The 22593-nt window shown below is 48.7% G+C and overlaps 1 protein-coding gene and 1 pseudogene across 1 annotated transcript; one reads left to right on the top strand and one right to left on the bottom strand.

Annotated features, from left to right (window-relative positions):
- Positions 1 to 1574: 1574 nt before the first annotated feature.
- LOC142586200 (uncharacterized) lies at positions 1575 to 5539 on the bottom strand (annotated as a pseudogene).
- Positions 5298 to 19120, top strand: LOC142584914 (endothelin-converting enzyme-like 1). Its single transcript, XM_075695263.1, has 2 exons — positions 5298 to 5651; positions 16517 to 19120. Exons 1-2 carry the CDS (start codon positions 5538 to 5540, stop codon positions 18725 to 18727), a joined length of 2325 nt encoding a protein of 774 aa, XP_075551378.1. The 5' UTR covers positions 5298 to 5537; the 3' UTR covers positions 18728 to 19120.
- Positions 19121 to 22593: the final 3473 nt, after the last annotated feature.

The raw sequence follows: 22593 nt of genomic DNA on the forward strand, positions 1-22593 counted from the left end.
GAAATGGTTGTCATTTTTTAACCTGATTTTATTGCGCTATTTACCTTAATTCATGCCTACAGCCCAGCAAAATACCGTGCTCAGCTTTTGTTAATTTTTTTAGGAAGCGTAGTTTCTTTTCGTTAGCACAAGGATATTATTATTTAGTCTCGAAGTCAGAGGTGCTGCTGTCACTGCCCATTTGTGTCCCACAGGCTCTCAATCCCGGACTCTGTGTAATCCGTGGTCACGTACGTGGGTGTCATAGCAGAGGTCGCGTGAGTAAGGCTTTTGCACCTGTGGATCGTAGGACCAGACTTGTACACGTGACAGAAAAAAAGGTAGCCCCGACTAGAATTACAATTACTCCTTTCAAAAACGTACTTGATTACGGTTACCGATGACAGCCACACGAAGGTAATCAAGCAATTACTAAAAATGTACTCGGATTACTTACTTCATGCTACGTTTATCAACATTGAACTTATAAAGCATGTAGAACGACTTGGGCTGGCCCTTTCGATTGTCCTTAAGAATTGCTTTTCAAATTTGCCTTCGGTAATTTTCCACGGTTTTCTTGTGAAGGCATCAGCAGCGACGCTGAAAACTCGTTCGGTGTTCGCGCTGCAGCCAAGGTCTGCGTTTTAGTTAGCGTACGAACACCAGGGGCGGCGCCAAGATTTTTTCGTTGAGGGTGCACCCACGACAAGTGAGTTCCTTCGGGGGGAGGGGGGGGAACTTAGGTGTTGTGTTTTGACTATGTTTAACTGGGCTGAATGAAGGCCTTTTAAACACACCAGCGTGAATAAGCTATTCCAGTATCGCAGTACGACATAAATTAAAATTTAGCGTATTTGCACAGCAGTGATTCTGCTGAGAAAATAAAAAAAATATATAATACATGGTACGGCACATAAAAAAGAACAGTAATAATTAAACCAAAAGAAAACAGGTACCCGGCCGCAACATAACATCACTTAACTAGATCTCAATATAGTCTCAAAATAGTATATTTCACAACAGGAGGGAGAGCTGACACCTCTAAGCAATGTGGATATCAATTCCAATTTCGGTAAAGACACGCTAAATTAAAAAAAAAATGTACACCCTTGTGACACCGGCTGGTCATTCTAAACATTGGAAATGGGAAGAAGAATAACAAAAAGGTATATGGGAAAATAATAAAGAAAAACAAATAGAAGAGAGGAGAGAACTGCAAAAATTCAACACGCAACATGCATTTCAGTCAGTGTTACATTTGGCCATGCAATACAACTTGTTTAACAAACCCAGATAACAGCTTTCCGACTATATATTCACTGTTCACTACACAAGCTATGCCACCGACGTGGCCTTGGACAGCACCCTATATGTAGTCTCTTTCAAAGCGATCACAGGGACAGAGGAAGGTTTCGTCACAACCACAGCTGCCAATGCCTGCGCTGTGACAGTACAAGACAAAACAGAGCAGGGATTTATTCGATGGTGAAGCGGATGTTCTGATACCGGTATAGCTATCGGTCCTACGCCCGTGCCGCACAATTTTCCCGTGAAAGCGCCGCAGAGATACGATGGGATATCATTATACCGGCATACTAGTGCAGACGTATACATCGATTTCTGTGCGCCGCATCAAACATGTCGACAACACACTGAAGATTCATCTTATTGGCAAGAGATCGCTTGACCGCAAGCACAGCTAGGTCGCTCAGACGGTTATGCGTCATCTTGCTGCGAAGATGAGTCTTCGGTCCTCGAAGGCAAGAAAACATGCGCTCGCAAGATGATGACGATGCCGGTATCTTCACGGCGATAGCAGCTAGCTTGTGCAGTTTGTTGAAGGCTAGTTCATATTCTCCCAAGACAATCACCAATTGCAGAAGTGTCTGTATCTCGCGCTTACTTTCGGCTTCGATGCGCTGAAGAAGTTTCGTTACCAGCTTGCACACAACTTCAACGCTTTCGATGTCCCATGCATAGTGCTCGGTGAAAGGCTTGACTAAGGAGATGGCCATGAAATTCTCACTCCGAGGGTGGAAGGCGCTAACACCGCAGTGTACATCCTTATTCTCCGTGATCCGTCTAGTCAGCTCAGTAATCAGGTTCAAACGGGTAGAAAAACTTGAACTCTGAATGTTTCCTTTGAATCTGGAGGCACTTCTTCAAGGGGCCGTCCTTCGCTCAATGCATATACCGTTCTAAATGGAGCGGAAGGCGCGCCATTCTCTGTTTTTCTCTTTGGGTTTGCTCCCAGACAGCACCAAATGCGTTCTGCGAATTTCTCATTTCGGAGAACTCGTCAATATGACTGCGTGCCACGAGGCATGCCTGACTAATATTGAAGTCTCTACTTTGTAATAGGTCCGAAAGAACCTTAAGGCGGCTGAGTACCTTGGTAAATAGGATGAAATGGAAGAGAAACGAGAAGTTCATTTGCTCAAGCAGACCCTGAGCTTCCGTTTCCCGCCTGATGTTTGCAGCGATGACTTCGGCGAGACATACAAGGATAGCAGGAAGCCTTTTCGTTGCCGCTGTGTAAGCCGCTATCTGACAGGCCCATCGTGTATCGCTGAGACGCTGCAGTTCTATATCACTGGCGAAGACGACCTTTTCTGCACATCTACGTACAGAGAGTGAATTGCAGGTCCACTCAGGAAAACATGGAGGCATTCTAAAAGAGAGAAAATTCACTCACCGGTTTTATCACCTTGCAGACATCCACGATGACCATAGACTAAGGCGGTGGTTCATGCAGTAGGCGTACACTGCCTGCGGCGCTTCCTGCCTGAACAGCGCCTGTAGGAGGTACCGCTCATGACCCTGGCACCATCATGTTTGAGCAACGCACAACTGAGTATCTATGCCGCTGCGATTCAACGTTTCTCGTACGTAGCCCAGGAGCGAACTTGCATCCAAGTGCTCAGCGTTTCGGAATCCAAGAAACCACTCAAGGACAGCCCCACTGACGTAGTAGCTTGCTACAACCGATAATTGCTCCGTCCTGCTCAGGTCCTTGGTTTCATCGACAATATGTACAAAGCACTTGCAGGTTTTTTTCCCATCTCTTCCTTTAAATTTGTTAATGCGATGGGGCTGAGAATTTCGAAGATCTGGTCCTGCACCGAATGATGAACGTACTTCGCGTTCGCTGCTCCACCATTCAGTTTCTTTCTGACAATATCGTCATATTTGCTAAACAAGTTCAAGAGCTCAGCGCAGTATCCCTTGTTTTCACTTGTGGGGCTTTCATCGTGGCCCCTCTGAGAGATTCCCTGAACGGCAGTGAATCGTCTGACAGACTAGAAGACATTTAGGGAATCACAAACTGAAGCCCTGAATCTCAACATGACATGATACTTGGCGGGGTATCTACGGGACGCGGCTGAACTAGTCACCAGACAATTTCAAACCACACAGGAAAACCCAGTGGTCGACAAAATTAATATCTCAGCCACCTTTGGGAAGCAAGAAGAAGTCTTACCAAAGATGGAAGAAACAACGGCACAATCGAAAGCTCAGAGAGCGCAGAACAATGCTCTCGGAGGCAGCCAATGCGTACTCGCAAGAGCTGTGAACTACGAACTGGAGGAATTTGTGCGACTCTCTCCGTGGCACTCTAAGTACGAAGAAAACGTGAGCAATCATTGGCGGTATGCTCACCCCTGCAACAAGACGAAGAGAAACTACGCTCTTCCTGAGGCGCATAGCTAGCAACTACGCAGGCTCAGACGCGGAGCTACCGCATGAGCTCCAAAGTACGTACGTAAGGGTGACCGCAACCACCACACCAGGTTACACGGGACCGGCCAAGCCCGCCCTAGACGAACCGATATTTCCCTTCCAGAAGTATACGCTGCAGCACACGCTTTCAAGAGGAACGCGGCGCTAGGACCGGATCGTATCACAAACGCCATGATCATGAACCTGGGCACCGAAGCTCTCGAGAAACTAACGCAACTCTTCAACGATACGGTTTGGAAAATAGGAGGCTGGAATGGAAAGAGGCTGAGGTCATTCTAATACCTAAGCCAGGGAGACCAAAATCGTTCCACAAGCTCCGACCAATCTCGTTAACCTCCTGCCTTACAAAACGTTTCGAAAAAGTCATCCAAACACGGCTTGCAAGATACGTAGAGGACAACAAACTCCTACCAAATTCGATGTACGGTTTCCGACATGGGGTTTCCACGCAGGATCTCTTCCTCCTCCTTCGGGACGAGGTTCTCAAACCACGATCCCAAAATATGAAAACAATCCTGCTTGCCTTGGACCTGCAGAAGGCCTTTGACAACATATCCCATGACGCGATACTCGCCTGCCTACGAGAAGTAGGCTGTGGGGGGAGGATTTGCAGTTAAGTGCTGAGTTTTCTCAAATACAAGACGGCGTCCATAGCGCTGGGACACCTAAAATTGGACAAGATTCACATGGCCGCTGAAAAACACTCCACGGGGATCTACAGTCCCCCCACTACTTTTCCCAATAGGGATGAGGAAATTGGCTCTAGTGTTGGAAGAAGACCCGGCGGTCGGACCTGGGAAGCCAGCAGGCAACCTTGGACCAGGCCGAACGAGCCGCTAGAGCTAGTGGGGCCCTGGAATAGGGGCTCCACCCTCAAGAACCTCAGTCCGCTATTTAAATAAAATGTTTATTCTTCTTCATCCCGCACACTTAGCACCGAACCCCTCTGGCCCAGCCGTGCCAAGCCTCAGCTACTCATCATGCTTCACTACAGATGGCGGTAGTTGTCTGGTCGATCTGATCGGTTTAGTCCGGCGCTTCCAGCGTGCCAGGCAGCGGCCGGTGAAGTCGGATAAGTCTGTCTTTATTCAATCAATATGGTAATCACCATATATTAAACCAATATAGCCATCACTATACACTTGCACAGCTTCGTCGGTCATTGAATTGAATTGGATTCTGGGGTTTTTCGCGCCAGAACCCCGATTTGATTATGAGGCACGCCGTAGTGGGGGACTCCGGAAATTTACACCGCCTGGAGTTCTTAAAGGTGCACCTAATTCTAAGTACACGGGTGTTTTCGCGTTTCGACCCCACCGAAACGCGGCCGCCATGGCCTGGATTCGGTCCCGCAACCTCGTGCTTAGCAGATCAACACCATAGCCATCATAGCAAGTTAGCAACCACGGCGGGTTTCGCTGGCCATCTTCCTTCTCAGAGTGATATGGCATTGAATTTTTTTTTCTTCATTTAACTGCTTCTTTCTTATGCGTTTACTCCTGCTGTCTGATATGCTCCACATCGCGCCTGTGGGTACTAGCTACAGCTAGGACCATCATCATCGTCGTCACGCAGCGTGGGAACGAGCAGCACGAGCTAGAGCACGCTAACAGAAGAAGGAACGCCATCACGAGCTGGCAATCGTGATCGCCGCCGGAGTGACTGCGATAATCTCTCTGCCTCTCTTGCAGCGTCTCTCGATTATCCCCTGGGGCATAGCTGATCGGCAACGCAGGCAGACGCTCCCTGTCAGCCCATAACGTCAGGGCCCACAACGTCGTCTGCCCTCGCGCCGGCTCACCTGGTCACCTGGCGCCATGTCCGCGAGCCAGACGGTGTCGCCGGTGCCCACTCCGCGGTCCATCCTGGTCGACTCATCGCGGCGAAAGTCGGACCGCATGCACACAACACCCGAAGAGGGCTCATCCAGCGTGAGTGTATATTATGCACGCACCCAGCTTGCGGAACAGATTTCGAGCCCTGTGTTGTCGTAGCTCTCCCTATAGGCGTTGTCCTACTTGAGCGCATTCTTGAGGGATCCCCAAAAAACAGGCAAATTAGTTGCATGCCCAAAAATTTTGGACATGGCCCCTTTGGCTTTCTGTTGAACTTCACTGAAGTGCTCCATGCAACGTAACTAAACGGCCAAGATCTTCAAGAAACGATGTTTTAGAAGGTTGCCCGTCAGGTAGCAGCGTCGTGAGAGTACGCGCTTTTATTAACAAGCGCATTTAGAATACCTAATCCTAACGTATTTGCTGCATTGTAGAGAATTTTTCTCAATATTAAAATACTTCGAAATGCAACAGGAAAGTTACGAATAAGTGCGGTAAGTATCGTTTTACTGGAAGGGTGTGCCTTCTCGATGTTGCTAACTGAAAGTTGGTTAAATTGAGGCCGTGTTCTGAAAGTCCATTAAAAAATTCGAGGACGCTTAAGCTTTGCCTTCAAGAGTGGAACGCGATAGCGTTATCGCACCCCGTTCCCACCGCCCACTCATTCGCTCGGCATGCTCTTGAGTCACACAATGACGAAACGTGCGCCTGAGAAAGCGGAACGTACCAAAGAACTCGATGACTCGGATGGAGAAACGATCTACGCGAGCCAAACGTCGTAATCGGCACGGACAGCCGGGCCGCGACGCGCCATGAAGGCGGACGTGATCATGGGGCTGACGCCTCGATGGGATCGTCCTCCATCTCGCTTGGGAGCACCACGCAGACGCATGGCTCCTCGCAAGCAGCACGGTACATATCGCGGGCGACGCTTTCCCACCAGACGCACTACGGCGCAGCGATCACGTTAGAGGCGTCCCGCATCGAACGCTGCATCTAGGAATCGCGCTGTGAGCGGAAAGAGGAGCTTCGTCGCGCGGGAGAGTGGCGCGCCACCTGACAGGGCAGCGCCATACATTGCGAGGAGCGGGACTTTTGTGTCTGCCGCAAGATGGCTCTGCGTGTGCGCAGAGCGCAGAAGAAATGTAGCGGAAACGTACTTCGCTACTCGTGTAACTGCGAGTTCTGTAATTTACATGCTCATAGTTACCGATATACACCGCAGTATAACTTTCTACGACACGTTTCTAAGGCAACACCGCATTCACTAGAGGCGCTTTTGTCCTATTTCGAGCCATCGAACGCGTGGCTGAGTGGTAGCATCTCCGTCTCACACTCCGGATACCCTGGTTCGATTCCCACTCAGCCCATCTTGCAAGTTGTTTTCTACATATGAAGTGCCTTCTGGGATTTATCGCTCACGGCCAACGCCGCTGACGGCTTTTCTGCGACACGAGCTCCTTAACGCTATCGCGTTAAAATATGCGGCCTATGAGCTACTCTGGTACATTGAAGCTAAGTTGGACAGAAGGCCACCCGCCGTGGGGGCGCAGTGGCTTTGGCGCTGCGCTGTCAGGAGCGAATGTGCGGGATTAAATCTCGGCCACAGCTGCCACACTTAGATGAGGCCGAAACGCAGAGACACCCGTGTACGGACACTAAGGTGTACGGTTAAAGGGGTTGGGACACCAAATTTTAAGGCTATAAAAAGCATGTTGTACGCTGCTTCCGTATGTAAGGACACCCAGAACGAGGTATTGGACGCTGCAAACATTTCAAAATAATTTTAATTCAGCTCTAAAAAAGTCACTAAAAACTCCTTCTCATGGTCGAGACCCATCGCTAGCGCGGCAGTTATGACGTCACAGAGGAGGAACGAAAATATTGACGTCATAGCACACTAGCACAAATACGTGACGTATGATGAGTAGCGATGAAATGCCGATTACGGAGCCTGCTAACCCGAGCGACCGAGCATAGCCTCCACTATGACTGAGCTGCAGGCATATAGAAATCCTTTCTTAATGCAAAGAAGGGGTAAGGCGTGCAGACTTGGACACAAGAGGAGAGAAGTGGACAACACAAACGCCGCACGGCGGCCCGCGAACGGCAAACTGCGTGTAACACTAGCCGGCCGACTCCGAAAGGTACCAGGATATGCGGCGTTCGTGCATAGTTCGGCAGCTCGGAGCGGTCTCTCGTTCGCTTGGCCTTTCTCAATGTGAAGGCCCGTCCACGTTACCGGCACGGAGACTCGCCGCACGCCGTTTGCCGTTCGCAGATCCCCGTGCGACGGCGGTTTTGCTCGCGAACGGCGAGATTTCCTTGCCGCAGAGAGAACGGGCCCGGGACTAATTTGTGCGGCAGCCGTACGGCGAAGCGGCCAATCAGCGACCGAGGAGTGGTCCCACTGGCACCGACGGCAGCCTCACCGCCTCTGATCGTTCGGCGCCGCCGATATCGTCGCTAGGCCTTTTCCGGTTCACTTCAAAGCTAAAGCTTAGGGCGCTTCGGAATGAATCACCGACTCTCACAAGCCGCAATACTTTCTTACCGTTGTTGTCGCTCTTCGCAATAATTATAATAATCGCGACATGCACTTCGAATCGCCAGTTATTTACCTCTGCTGGGAGAGCACGCGTACGCGTGAGCAGACGACGCAGCATCGTTTTACGTCACTATTTTTTGTGGCCCACGTGACCAAGCCAAGTTGCTTTTCCTCCTCTGTGACGTCATAACGTCCCCCGGAGCCCAGAAACCGTAACCGAAATCGCTCGGTATAATGATGCTATTATTAAATTATTTATCGGATATATATGAATCCCGCTGTGTGTATCGTGCTCCCTGAAGGATGACGCAACGTTTGAATCAACAAACCCATGAACGAAAATTGTGATGTCTCCACCCCTTTAAAGAATCCCAGCTGGTCAGAATTATTCTGGAGTCCCCACTATGCGGAGTGCCACATAATCATATCGTGGTTCTGGCACGTAAAACATCAGAATTTAGTTCAAATTGACAGGCAGTCGCAATGTCGAAGATTTTTGGGTGCGAGCTGTATATTAGTAAATTATCGTTTCACAGTAGGAAAAAGGAAAAAAAAATGACCGCTCTTCCACTTCTGTGAAAATGGGTGCAAGCGATGCTCGGGATCCGCGGCTATTCGTTGTCGGAACTCCTCGGCTTCGCACTCCCTCATGGCCAGGTCGGCACGTCGACGACGAGCGCTTTCTCAAGCGAACGCCGCCCGTTCTCCGGCCGAACCGATGGCCGAACGCGCGGCCCGCTGCCGCGCTGCCGTTCCTTCAACGCAGCCTGCTCTTCGGCAGAACGAACCAAACGCGGCCTCCCATGTGAATGCCGGGCCTGAACTGGCAGGAAACGCCGGTGCGAGGCAAACGAACACGTGATCACAGCCTTTCCCTCCGGAGCGAGGGGACGCCTGTGATTGGCTCGTTCTTTGTGCTGCGTCTGCTTCATGCACATAAAACCCCGCTTTATAGGGCGCGTATGATGAACCCATAATGGCTGAATCAGTTAGCGTGGTGGTCGCGCAACCCGCAGCCCGGCAAGCAATTCATATTTTCGCGCTGCTTGAATTGTTTCGTACGGTGACGCCGACACGGGAGAGGCAATTCAAGCTTCGCGTGAAAAATATAAGCGAGAAATCTAGGTTACCGTGCGAGCAGGCTTGGTAAAAAGAACGAAAGGCGGGCACCGCCGCCAACTTGAAGCTAATGCGCGATCGCCGTGACGTCATGAATTTTGATTGCGTGCGCTTATACGTAGGCAAATATTTTTTATCAGTACAGATCGTCAAAATTGTATTCTGAAAGAGCAAAAGCTACAACGGCCAAAATATGGACCAAGAAAGCGAAATTGGTGAATTCACGCGGACATGTCGGTGCTGGAGTTTCAGCACGAAAAGAAAAACAAAGAAAATTGACCTGAACTTTTTTCTAATCAGCACATTATAATGAAGTTAGCGAAGATAGAGCTTCGGGAGAATAGTTTATCTGTTAGAACTGATTTAGTGGTCGTCGTCATTGTTAAAGCAACGGAGTGAGAGCACCGGTACGTTAATTTATAGACTGGTAAATCAGATATAAGTGCATTTTCATTCAGTTGAAGAATATATATATATATATATATATATATATATATATATATATATACACACACAGAGTGTTTCAGCGAACACTTTCAAAATTTTTTGAAGGTTGCCTGCGGCATATAGCTCAATTCTTGTTTATGAGCCGGTCTACTCGAAGCGGCGGACACTACTTGCACAGAAAATTGAAATGCAAAATCGACTAATTAACAAGAATTCACTAATTAATTCCTCAGCTAATTATCTGATGGCCCATTTTACAGTTTACAAATTCTAGTTTTGGACTTTGCAATGCGGATTCACTTGAAACGCATTCTCAGGACGACACCAGTTTCGAGATTTAAATTGCCGAACTTTGCGGTGAAATGCATTGGCGTTCCAGTTACTTGCGTGCTTCAGTGAATGAAACGACGGTTTGTTGACATAGTAACTGGAACGCCAATGCATTTCTCGGCAATGTTCGGGAATTTATATCTCGAAACTGGTGTCATCTTGAAAATTCGTTCCATGTCCACGGCTAGAATTTGTAAATTGCAATGTGGGCCATAATGTAATTAGCTAAAACATAATTAATGAGTGTTTAATAATTAGTTGATTTTGCATCTCAATTTTTTTGCAAGTATTGTCCGCTGCTTCGAATAGGCCGTATAGTAGACTGGAATTCGTGCCACAGGTCTTCATTGCTCAGCTTGCCATTTAGGTGTATTTCTGTACATCCACATAAACTTGTACATTTAGCTGTAACTCTAAACCTTATCAGATTTGTTGTGCGAAGTCCTTCTCCTTTTAAAGTCTCAATTTTACGCCTTATTACAATTATGTGGGTTCCTGAAATCCGTTGGGTGCCCTTCTGCTTGGAACTTCGCAATTCGCAGTATTAGATAGATAGATATATATATATATATATATATATATAGATAGATAGATAGATAGATAGATAGATAGACAGACAGACAGACAGACAGACAGACAGACAGACAGATAGATAGATAGATAGATAGATAGATAGATAGATAGATAGATAGATAGATAGATAGATAGATAGATAGATAGATAGATAGTTTTTGGTAACAGACATGCAAAGTTGCACTCCGAAGCATTTTATAAGGGTGTTTGTCGGAGGGTATTCATTGAGCAGGGCTGGAGAAGTGCCACTTAGGAAGCAACTTCCCGAAATTTCTCTGTTAGTTGGCGGCCGATCCGTTGTAAGCCATATACAGTGTGTACCATCCAACTTTAGCCAAACCTTAAAAATATGCCGATGCACCCTAATACGACGCGACCAAATGCATGTTCCTGACTATTGTATGTAGTAAGTCGCGCTAGTTTTATATTCCGCTGAATCGCATAATAGTCAAGATTAACTAACCAACTTCTCAAGCAACAAAGTTAGGCAAAAATATTCGAATTAGAAAGTTGTAGAACGGGTTGCAAAACGTCCGATTAAACAGCTTCTGACTTTCTACCCATTAAGCATCCGTTTTTTTCCACTTAATGCAGATGCTGCTTGTATTCTGCTTGGTTCCAATTTCGGAATTAAGCAGAATAAAAAAAAATTCCGATCATGGAATTAAGCAGAATACAAAAAATAGTGTGGCTTACTAAATACAGTAGTCAGCAACATGCATTTGGCCGCGTCGTCTTGAAGCGCATCGGTATATTTCTAAACTCTGGATAAAATTAGCTGGGACACCCGCGATATACCGGATGTTTCACCGAATAGTTCCAAATTTTTTAAAGGTCGCCTGTGACTGATAGCGCAATTAGAGTTGATGAGGTGGTCTGTCTACTCGAAGTGGCTGACACTACTTGCACAAAAAATTGAAATGCGTAATAGACTAATTAACAGAAATTTACTGATCAAGTTTTTAACTAGTTACCTTATGGACCATATCGCAATTCACACATTCTAGCCGTAGAGTTTGCAAGGCGGATTTTGAAATTAATTCTCAGGATGACATCAGTTTCGAGTTAGTAATTCCCGGTCTTTCTGGGAATTACTTACGAGTGCCAGTTACTTTCGTGCTTCAATGCATAAAACGACGTTGTGGTAAGAAAGTAACAGAAATGCATGCCATATATTGTATATACATGTATATATTTATTTATTTCAAGAAACCCCTAAAGGCCCTCACAACGAGGGTATTAAATAGGGGGGTGACAAAAATTCTATAAACATCTAGAGAAGCGTATTCAAGGAATAGGCAATATGAATAAAATAGCAGAACAGCAACACTCAAGGAGACATAGTGGAGAAACGCAACATAATAAACAGAACACACACACACACACACACACACGCACACACACACACACACACACACACACGCACGCGCACACACACACACACACACACACACACACACACACACACACACACACACACACACACACACACACACACACACACACACACACACACACACACGCACGCACGCACGCGCACACGCACACGCACACGCACACACATGTTAAAAATCAAACACATTGCGGTAACAGAACAAAACTAGAAGAAAGGCTACTCATCACATTCTTTTTTTAGAAGTTCATGAAATTTAGACGAATTAATTTCAGTTGCGATTGAAGCAGGCAGCGGGTTCCACTCAATAATTGTTTTGGGTATGAATGATTTCGCAAAAGAAGAAGAGCGGCAAATGATGCATTTGATCTTGAAAGGATGGTCATGGCGTGGAAAGACCGCCTATGGTGATTGAAAGAAATCGTCATGAAGCAATGGATGATGGTAACTTTTGTGATAAAGCGTTATGCGAGCAAGTTTGCGACGATGGGAAAGGTTATCAAGACCAGCACGAGCCTTTAACACTGAGACGCTAGTGAAACGTGAGTAATCTGAAGAAATGAAACGAGCAGCATGGTTCTGCAGAGATTCGATGTTATCTATGAGGTAGGTTTGATCCGGGTCCCATTTGGCTGAGGCGTACTCGATTTTAGGTCGGATTAGGGTGATATAAGCAAGTTTACGCGCAGGCGCCGGAGCGTGTCGAAGGTTATGTTTTAACAGGTCAAGAGAACTGTTAGCAGCTGCTAGAATCAGATCAATGTGATAGTTCCAGGTTAAGTCGGACTGAAGGTGAACTCCTAAATATTTGTAAGTAGAAGCTGTCTCAATTGTTACGTGATTAATAGTGTATGTGGTTGGGATGCGGGAAGAGTTTCTTGTAAAGGAGACCAGCTTTGTCTTAGAGTGGTTTAGGATCATTAGCCACGATGAACACCAAGTGTTAATTGAATCGAGGTCAATGTGTAAAAATTGGTGGTCAGTTTCACATTTAATTGCTTGGTAGACAACACAGTCATCAGCGAACAGTCGAATTTTGGAAGATACACAATTGGTTAAATCATTAATAAACATTAGAAAGAGCAGGGCACCAAGCACGCTCCCCTGGGGTACACCGGATGTGACTTGAGCCATTGAAGAGTTAGAACCAATAAATTATATATATATATATATATATATATATATATATATGGCCAAAACAATAATACAGTGCAGACTAACAATCATGTCAGGGGTGACACACGCACACACTAACACACACCTGCCGTGGTTGCTCAGTGGCTATGGTGTTGGGCTGCTGAGCACGAGGTCGCGGGATCGAATCCCGGCGACGGCGGCCGCATTTCGATGGGGGCGAAATGCGAAAACACCCGTGTGCTTAGATATAGGTGCACGTTAAATAACCCCAGGTGGTCAAACTTTCCGGAGTCCTCCACTACGGCATGCCTCATAATCAGAAAGTGGTTTTGGCACGTAAAACCCCAAATATTATTATTACACGCACACACACGCACAAACGCACGCATATCGCCCCTGAAATGATTTTTATTCTACAGTGTAATATTAGTTTAGAAGGCCACAATATTTTCGGCGAAACGGCAAGACAAGCCGATATCTAAACCTTGAGTCACCACAATATAAAGCTCACCGGACACGGCTTCCAAGCCACAGCCAGTTTTGTCTCACCGAAATTGTTTAATTGGGGTTCAGCAGATATGGTTGTATCAGGAAAGCAAAGACACAGTTCATAATAAAACGTATGATTAAATAAATACCTAAATAAATAGAAGCACCGCAGCTGTTATTTCTTTTAAATAAATTATGAGTGTATCAGCATGAGTAAAAAAATAAATTCTCAGAAGGCGTATATATAGCGGCCGGGGAGTGATGTCGTTGCACATTTGGTACTACTAAAACGGGCCACGTACTGAAGTAGATTAAGAAACATTGGTCTTATGGGTAGCGCATCGGGCGGCTGTGCTGACGGAACAGGGCCAGAAACCAATCGTCATACCCACTTGGGTCACCGAGTACCTGGCAATGGCTATGTGGCGCTCTTCATTGCACCTCTTTGACGCCGACGGGGGTGGCTGGGTAGGTGCCGCTGTTCAGTGAACTTCTTTGATGTCAACTTGGAGTACTTCGTATGTGGCACTCGGTCTGTCTCGTTCATCAATGAACATATGTCACCAACTTGGGCCACTGTGTAATGCGCCACCATATGGGGTTTGTGCCGTTCTTCAACAAACCTCGCTGACGACAACTTTAGTAACTGCCGTATGTGTCCCTGCGTGTGTGCCAATCTTCAGCGGCAAAAGAAAAAGACCATGCTAAATTCATCCGGTTCTCGGAAGAATCGTACGCGCGCCAGGCGCGGGCTTCGCTGCGACGCCGCTTGAGGGCGCTGTCGCCAATCTGTAGAACCGATCTCACGTTTAACATCGACGTTAATGCGATTAGCAAGCAAGCAGTGTAGCGACGCACCGTAACTGCCGCCGCCGAAACGTTCCATGTATCAAGTGCGCACTGCAACCGGGCTAACCTGTGGCCTCTTTTTCCTTCGCACGCGCTGCGCCATCTGGTGGCGCCGCCGCGAAGCCCGTGCGTGGCTACTGAGACGCTTGGCGTGCCTGTGCGTGCGGACGCCGAGAAAAGCGTCATGCGTGAGAAGTGTATTCCTATGAGAACTCCGTTCCCGCGCTTCAGCGACGATTATGATGATGATGATTTATCGGCATTCCTTTCGAACCGGAGTGGTTACAGTGGCCTAGCCTGCTTGAGTTAGTGGGGCAATGTAACTACTTGCATAGCGGCCTTGCATTTTGCCTATATGTCGTCGATCATTTCTCTGTTCCTTAAAAATCTACATATCGAGAGAGGGTAGATACAGATAGGACTGTAATGAATCCGGTACTAATCGATCTCTTCCTAGCTTTCATTCCGCGTATACTCCAGAACCTCTCTTGCTTATCTCGTCTGCTGACCAGGTAATGCTTTCCTCTGGACACGTTGTGCCACCTAGGTACGCCACTGCGATATGCGCACGTACACCCTGATGCCATACATCCTGTGCACTTTCTATTTTTTTTTCAATGAATAGCGACACATGGCACATACCCAGTCACCAAAGTATGACGTGGAAGAGGTGTATTGAAATGCGGTACACACCTAATGCATTCGTGGCACAGTGTGCTAAAGCGTGTGACTGCTAGGTTGATTAAACCGTGCGACAAGGGCTCGATTCCGCTAGAAGTTAGAATTTAGTTGTTAGATTCTGCTAGAATGTTAGACGTGCCTTCTTTTTCATTGAAGAGGCCGTGGAAAGCGGCTAGACACAGCTATCTAGGCACGTATACAGTAGACACAAATCCTAGCCACGATAATCGCGTTAAAAAGAAATGTCGGCGGTTCTCGATTGGCCTCTCGATGTTCGCGAGGAGGGCAGCGATAGTCACGCAACATAATATAAAGAAAGCCAATGGGCATGTTGTAAATAAACACGTTAGCACTGTATCCATGGCAGTGACAAAACTTCAGACCCTAGTCTAAACGGCACCTTGAGTTCTTCGTTGTTTCAGCTCTTGCCGACAAATGATAATCAGTGATACTGAATAATCTAAAGTTGGCTGCAGCTTACATTAAGGTGAGTTAGACGAATCTATTCTAAATACAGGTGTGCGAATATTCGAAAAATTTCAATAGCGAACTGAATAGTGTCCTATTGGATTCGATCTTCTAATCGAATAGTCGCTGTTCGGAAATGCGAATACTTTTCGAATACATTTCGAATATTTCGAAACGTCCGCTGCACCCATTTAAACATAAAATTGGTGCTAACCTGTGGCAAAGTTCAATTCACGCGGTCATAGTATAGAATTAAAACCCGAGAACTTGCCTAGTGGAGCAGGCTATGCCACTTAAATAGCCATACTTGACAGGCTATACAGCGGTCATTCGCATTCTGAAGAGTCATTCGCATGCGAAAATCTGCCTGTTTGCTTCTAATGCTCCATTTGTACTTTAATAAACAAGTCTTATACGTACTATGTAATGACAGAAGCTTGCTTATTTTAAGACTATCAGGGTGTGAACGTCGTTTTAGATTGTGATAACGGCTGTTCATTATTCGAAAATTTTTAGAAAATTATTCGATATTCGATTCGCTCCTGACAACAGTCGATTCGGTATCAAAAATAACTATTCGCGCACTCATGAGTGTAATTTAAAGACAGTACGAATGACTAGGACAAAGAGACAGAGTTTGCCTTGCCTCTTCACCATGCATCCTGTTCCGTCGCATCCTGCAGTGGATGTCCCCCCGCCCCATTTAGTGGCCCGGTCTTCTACCTTATCGCAATTAAGCGCTCTTTCCCAACATCTCCTTTCCTTTTTTCGTGGGTTGCTTCACGCCCAACAAAAGAAGCAGGCATCGAGCTTATGGATGTTTCTTACAGAGATACATAACCCCGCAGCTGAAGATACCCGACACGTGACTGACCCAGGCCTATCAGTTTTCCATTGTTGCCCCTAATTGACGATTGTCTCCCGCAGTCTCGCCCACGCATGCATTTCCTGACGTCCCGGATGCGCAGCGTCTACGGCGGCGCGGCCGGCGCGCGCAGCGCCCTCGGCTGCTGCGTCCTCGTGGTCTCGCTGCTGCTACTCATCGTGCTGCTGTTCCCGCGCAGTCATCGCGCGCGCCACCAGTTGCCGTGCTGGGCTCCACAGTGCCGCGACTTCGTCACCGCGTTGGCTGCCTCCATCAACGCCTCGCTGGACCCATGTCAGGACTTCCACAGCTACGTGTGCGAAGGCTGGCGACCCAGCTTCGGAGGTCGCTCCATGCTAGAAGACTCGGCCATCAGCTTCCGCAGAGACGTGGGCAAACGCGTCGCCAGGTCTTCTCCGCCGCGGCAGTTGCAGGATAGTCACGAGAAGGCGGTCATGCTCTACAAGAGCTGTCTGGCCGAGAGGACACGAGGAATCGGCGAATTCAAACGATTCCTGCGTGAACGCCGCTTGCCCTGGCCACAAGTGGACACACGCGCCAACATTGTCGAAGTGGCCGTGGACCTCTCCGTGAACTGGCATTTCCCGCTCTTCTTCTACGTCTACCGTCTTTTCTCCACGCCAGGGCCAGCGATGTCACCTGGGACGAAACACTTGTCCGCGCGATTTGTCTTCACCGACGACTTCCTGGGACTGGGTCCGCGCCTTCTGCTGAAAGAACGCGAGCTGCGCAAGAACAACACAGAGTACATCTGTCAATTACGCGACGCCCTGATGGAACGTGGCGACGAGCAATCCGAGTCGGTCTCCTGCGAGCAGCTCGACAAACTTCAGAGGGAAGTTCTCGGTGACTCGACGGCAACCAGTGGCAACGAGTCACTGGAAAACGAGTCGTCGACTCTGTACGACAACATCATCACCTTCGCCGACGATCTCACACCTTTTGTTTCTGGTCATTACTGGTTCTGGCTGCTCACGAGAGACCAGCCAGTTCCGGTGGTCTCGGACGTAGTGCATCGTGTGGAAGTCTACAACAAGATGCACATGCGAAAAGTGGGCGCTCTTTTCGGCTCGAACCGGTGGCAGACGGACCTCCTCCTCGTGGCGGGTCTCTGCGTGGTCCAAGGCTTGGGTCGTTTCGCCAGCAATCAGCTCGCCACTATCATCTACGGCGACGACATCGCTCGTGCCCGGCGCCACCCGGACCTGTGCTACGGGATTGTGGACCAAATGGTGCCGCGTCTGCTGTCTTCACCTTACATCGCGCTCCTGCTTGACATTGAGCGAGTAACGAAGGCCACCGAAGTTTTCCAAGCTGTCAAGTCTGCCGTCGGCACATCTGTGCGCCGGGCGGCTTGGCTCAACGGTGCTGCGCGTCCGGAGGCGTTCGCGAGGATCAACGGGAGCGTCCTCAACTTCGAAGCCGTTCTGACCGGCGAGGCCACTGGTGCGGAAGTGCCCTCTCACGCGGCGATGGTGGACCTGCCAGACTTGGGTGAAGACTTCATCGACAACCTGAGCATCATTCCCCGCACGTTCTGGGACGGCGTTCACAGCGACTTGTCGGTGACGCCGTCTTGGTTCGGCTTCGCGCCAGGAAACCGCCTACAGAGCATGCGCGCCCAGGCACAGAGAACACTGTGGTGGGGCGACGTCTGGCACCAGCACGACGCGTCGCCGTTCGTGTTGTCTCCTCGCGATGTCGTCATCCCCAACATGTACGTGCTGCAGTCTGTGTTTCCGACCACGGCATACGAGAGCGTTAACTATGGCCTCATGGGTTCGCTAATAGCCCGCCAGCTGCTAACAATATCCTTCAGGGCAGCTGGCACAGACGGTCCTTACAAGTCCAGGTTGGATCAACTCGCTACGAACGATAGCGTGCGCTGCGTTCAGGAGGCCTTTCAGCGCGGCGACCTTAGCGGCACGGAGTTCGGAGAGGATCGCAGAGACACGGATGCCATGCTTGTGGCGGTAGCCTCTTTGAAACCACTGTTAGATGCGCTCTCCGCGAGTCCCGGCTACCCGGAGTGGAACCGCGGCTTTGAGGACTACAGCGCCGAGCAGCTCTTCTTTCTGGCGCTCTGCTTTCCCAGCTGCGTGTTACCGGAGGTCGAAATGGAGCCAAGGCGAGGTCTCACCCAAGCATCCTGGTGCAACGTACCGCTGATGCTTTTTGACGCGTTCGGAGAGGCCTTCCACTGCCCGCAAGGGAGGACGATGAATCCTCGTTCCAAGTGCGCTGCGTGGTGACAGTGATGGCGAATGCGGCGCCGTTCTGAAGCTTATTTTGTGTGACTCTTCACTTGTGCCTCTTTGTGTATTGGCAAACTTCGCTTGAAACAATTATTGAAGCTACATGATTGCTATATAGAATACGGTCCACAGTACCTTTATTTTTCTTACGTTGAGGTATAGTGCGGTTACTTTGTATGGCCGATGACGTAGCACTATCCTTCTTGTCGAATTGGGCCGAACTGTTTTTGAAGACGATGTGTGTGAAACCAGACAGCAGTTTTTATTTGTTTACGCTTTTATTATGCGGTCTTTAACTTTCCATTGTCGAACTTGTGTGTAATGTTGTGTTTGTTGCTTTGGTTCTAAGTTAGACACATTTCACTGGGTTATAAACCAAGATGGACTGCCCTTGCAGCGTGTGCGTGCTGCTCTTCAAAACAGAAGCATCTGACTTCACAGCGGCTTCCACGTCGAATTGCATTGTCATTACCCCCATGGCGTTTATTGAACGACATTGCAATTTGTAAGTTAGATTTCCCTTTTGTACACATGTATAAGTGCACAGATGATACATGTAAAGTATCAGAGCTGGCAGTTTCTTGTCGAACTTTTGGCTCTCATTATGACCGAAGCTCTCAAGGCGATACACCGTGGAGGATGAACTGTATGGCGAGCGCACACTTTCGAATAATTTTTTTTTCTTCGCGAGTCACTGTTCAAACGCAAATAGACGAACCAATGGGAACGCTAGAGCGCTGTAGCTGCATATGCACGCACGAAAGGTGAACTTTTCTACAGAAGCGGGACGAAATAGGGGTTTTTCTCGCGCTTGACATGGTTTTAGTGGCGCTACTAACGGTGTTTGAGGCAGGATCAGTGCTGTAGTAAAATGGCGATGCTGTGTGCGTGAACGAGAGAGTGACTCGTTCGTGTTGCTTCCCGTCGTGCCTCTTTTATAGCTTTACGTTGTGGGCGACCCAGAAATCGACGCTTGCGTTGTAAAGCAAACAACTGCGTTTGTATCTTTGGTCCTCTTTCGTGGTGGTTGGCTGCGGGTCTTCCTTCGCCGATGAAAAGGCGCTTGTGTGCGCGTTTCGCGCAACTGACCTGAGGGGGCACGTTCATCGCCGAAGCCAGCTAACTCCAATCGTGCAACGAGAGCTTTGTGACGTTTTAAGGCTTTGCTGGTATATGAGCAATATTAACAGTAAACACAATGAAGGAACATGGTGCTTGTTGCGTTACGAACTTAAAAAAGAAAGACGGTAATGCGAATAATTTTTATTGCTGTGGTTAATTATTACCAATATATATAGAGAGACACAGGAGTTTGTATGAAGAAACATTAACAAAAAGAGAATGTTGGCATCTTCCAAGCCGCACTTTTCCTCCGCAACTTGCTCGCCGAGCTAACGTAGCTAAGATGCGTTTCGCGAGCTCTGCGATATGATGTGACGTTGTGTCGTGTGTCGTCGTTGTGTCGTCGGTATCTTGGAGCCAGCGTGCGAAGTCGCTCCAACCTCTCCGCTCGCCGCCTAGCCATTGATCCCCAGCGAGAGCGTTCCGAGCAGCGTTCTTTGGGAGCGTTCTGTCGCAGCGCATTTAATTTGGTTCATTTCGGGTTCACATATCTCGCGCATAAATCCGGATATATCTCCTTTTCTTTGCAGTTAGCGAAAGCGTTGCAGCTCGCCCGTGTTCGCTCTCTCTTCGTCGTACGCTTGGGCTGCAGCTCTTAAGCGATATGTGTTCGAACGGCAGGCCTTTGATGTTAAGAATACCCTGGTTGAGTAGTAGGCACACGCACACTAGCTTATTGCTTTTATGATCACGGCAGTATTCTTTGCCGTCGTGTGCAACTCTTCGTTGGTTACAGGCGGTGTGTATTTTCGTGCGCTAGCCGCATCCCCAGCTCCTTATGGTCATAAGAGAAGAACTATCGCCAGAAACAAACTTTATGAAATCGACGTAGAAACAGGTCGGCACGAAATTTTGTGCGTATAAGACGCACCCGATATCCTGTTTTTTCACGTCTTGTCAAGTGTTCAGACAAAGCCAACTCGTCAATGTCGCCGATGGGCGACGTGATCGCGGCGAGCAGGCATCCTCGGGCTATCGTTTTCGGGGATACAATCGCTTTCGCGCGAATTCGCGTCGCGGCATCGCACGCATCAGGGGTCGTCTGTTGCGCTGTGCAAAGTGAGGTTGGCCCAGTGCGCGTCCTGTGCCGAGTCGCGCGAAATCCGAAATCTCTGAAAAGTGGTCGTATCCCTGAATGCGGCTAAATATTTTAAAGCTGGAAACGCATGAATGGGCCTACTACGACGAGCACGCGCCGGCCTCGCCGGGCACTGCCATGATGGTATATATCATGTTTACATTAATCCCGCTGCCAGCTTCCCCGACGTTCGATTTTGCAAACTTGGGGCAGCTTCGGGTTGTCTTGGGATCCCAGCCCACGTGACTTCCTGTCAGGACCTGAAGTAGCTGGCTGCCATCTGGCTGCCAGCGGGCTCCCAGAACTCCGAACATCGAAGAGGCCCAGTGCTTTTGGTTGCTGGGAACCAGCGCCTCCGTTGTCCGAACAGACGCTGAAACGACGCAGCTTCCACGTGCGACGGCTTCGCGTTTGCCCATACGCGGAAGGAAAAAGCCGCAAAATAAGTACTGAGTGGTGTCTGTTGTCTTATTTAACTGTTGTTCATAAGGGGCGCTGTAACGTAAAACTATTCCAATATTTTTTTATTTCAATCTCCTGACGTCAAATTTGCGTTATTGCCGACGCAAGCACCGAGCGGTCACCCGCTCGGTGCTACCCTAGCACTACCAGCACTACCCCCGGCGGCAAAAGCGCAGTCCCGGAGCGACTAAAGGCCGGAGTCTGAAGCAGTGTAGTAGGTCTTGAGCCTACTGACATGCACGACATCACTAGATGCCAGAGTGCTACGGGATAGTATCTCTAATGACGAAGAGCCGAGCAGTTAGACGACGACGATTAGAAGCTAGCGCGGTTTGTTTCCTCTTGGCCAAGCGCAGCGTATTTTCTTGTAAATATACTTGTACATAGCTTTTCGTCTGCGTCTTCCTACGCAACATATCTGGTGGAGGTGCTGGGTAAGATGATGCGGGACGGGGCGGAATCGAAGAAGCAGATGGTGTGAAGACCCATCGTTGCGAACTCCTGGCGGACAACTGCGTGGATCAGAGAAACCATGACTGCAGGTGCGTTGGAGGAGCTGGAGTCGAAGGCAGCCGGATAGGCGGCCTCGATCTCACGCCGGGCGATCCTGGTAACATCGGCAGTGTTGTTGGGACGAGGAGTGTTGGCACAGGAAGATGTCGCTGGGGTGTTGGGCAGACGGGCAAACTGCTGGTCAATACGTCGGCTTTTAGCGAGTTCCAGGCGGCGGCACTCTTCTATAACAGCATCCACCGTCGCTACGTTGTTGCAAACGAGCAAGTTGAAGGCGTCATCGGCAATGCCTTTGAGAATGTGCGAAACCTTGTCGGACTCAGTCATATGGGTGTCAACTTTGCGGCACAGAGCCAAGACGTCCTGAATGTACGTGACATAGGGCTCTGTTGACGTCTGCACACGGCCGGAAAGCGCCTTCTGCACGGCAAGTTGGTGACCGTAGGGGTTGCCGAACAAGTCTCGAAGCTGTGTCTTAAGTGAATCCCAACTGGTGAGCTCACCTTCGTGCGTGCGATACCAAACTCTAGGTGTGCCATCGAGGTAAAAGACTACGTTGGCGAGCATAATAGTAGCGTCCCACCGGTTATTGCGGCTGACATGTTCATACAGGCTGATCCAGTCATCGACGTCTTCCCCATCTTTGCCCGAGAATACGCCAGGATCACGGAGAGCGGGGAGAGTGATG

Source organism: Dermacentor variabilis, chromosome 6, assembly GCF_050947875.1.
Source record: "Dermacentor variabilis isolate Ectoservices chromosome 6, ASM5094787v1, whole genome shotgun sequence".
Taxonomy (NCBI): Eukaryota; Metazoa; Arthropoda; class Arachnida; order Ixodida; family Ixodidae; genus Dermacentor; species Dermacentor variabilis.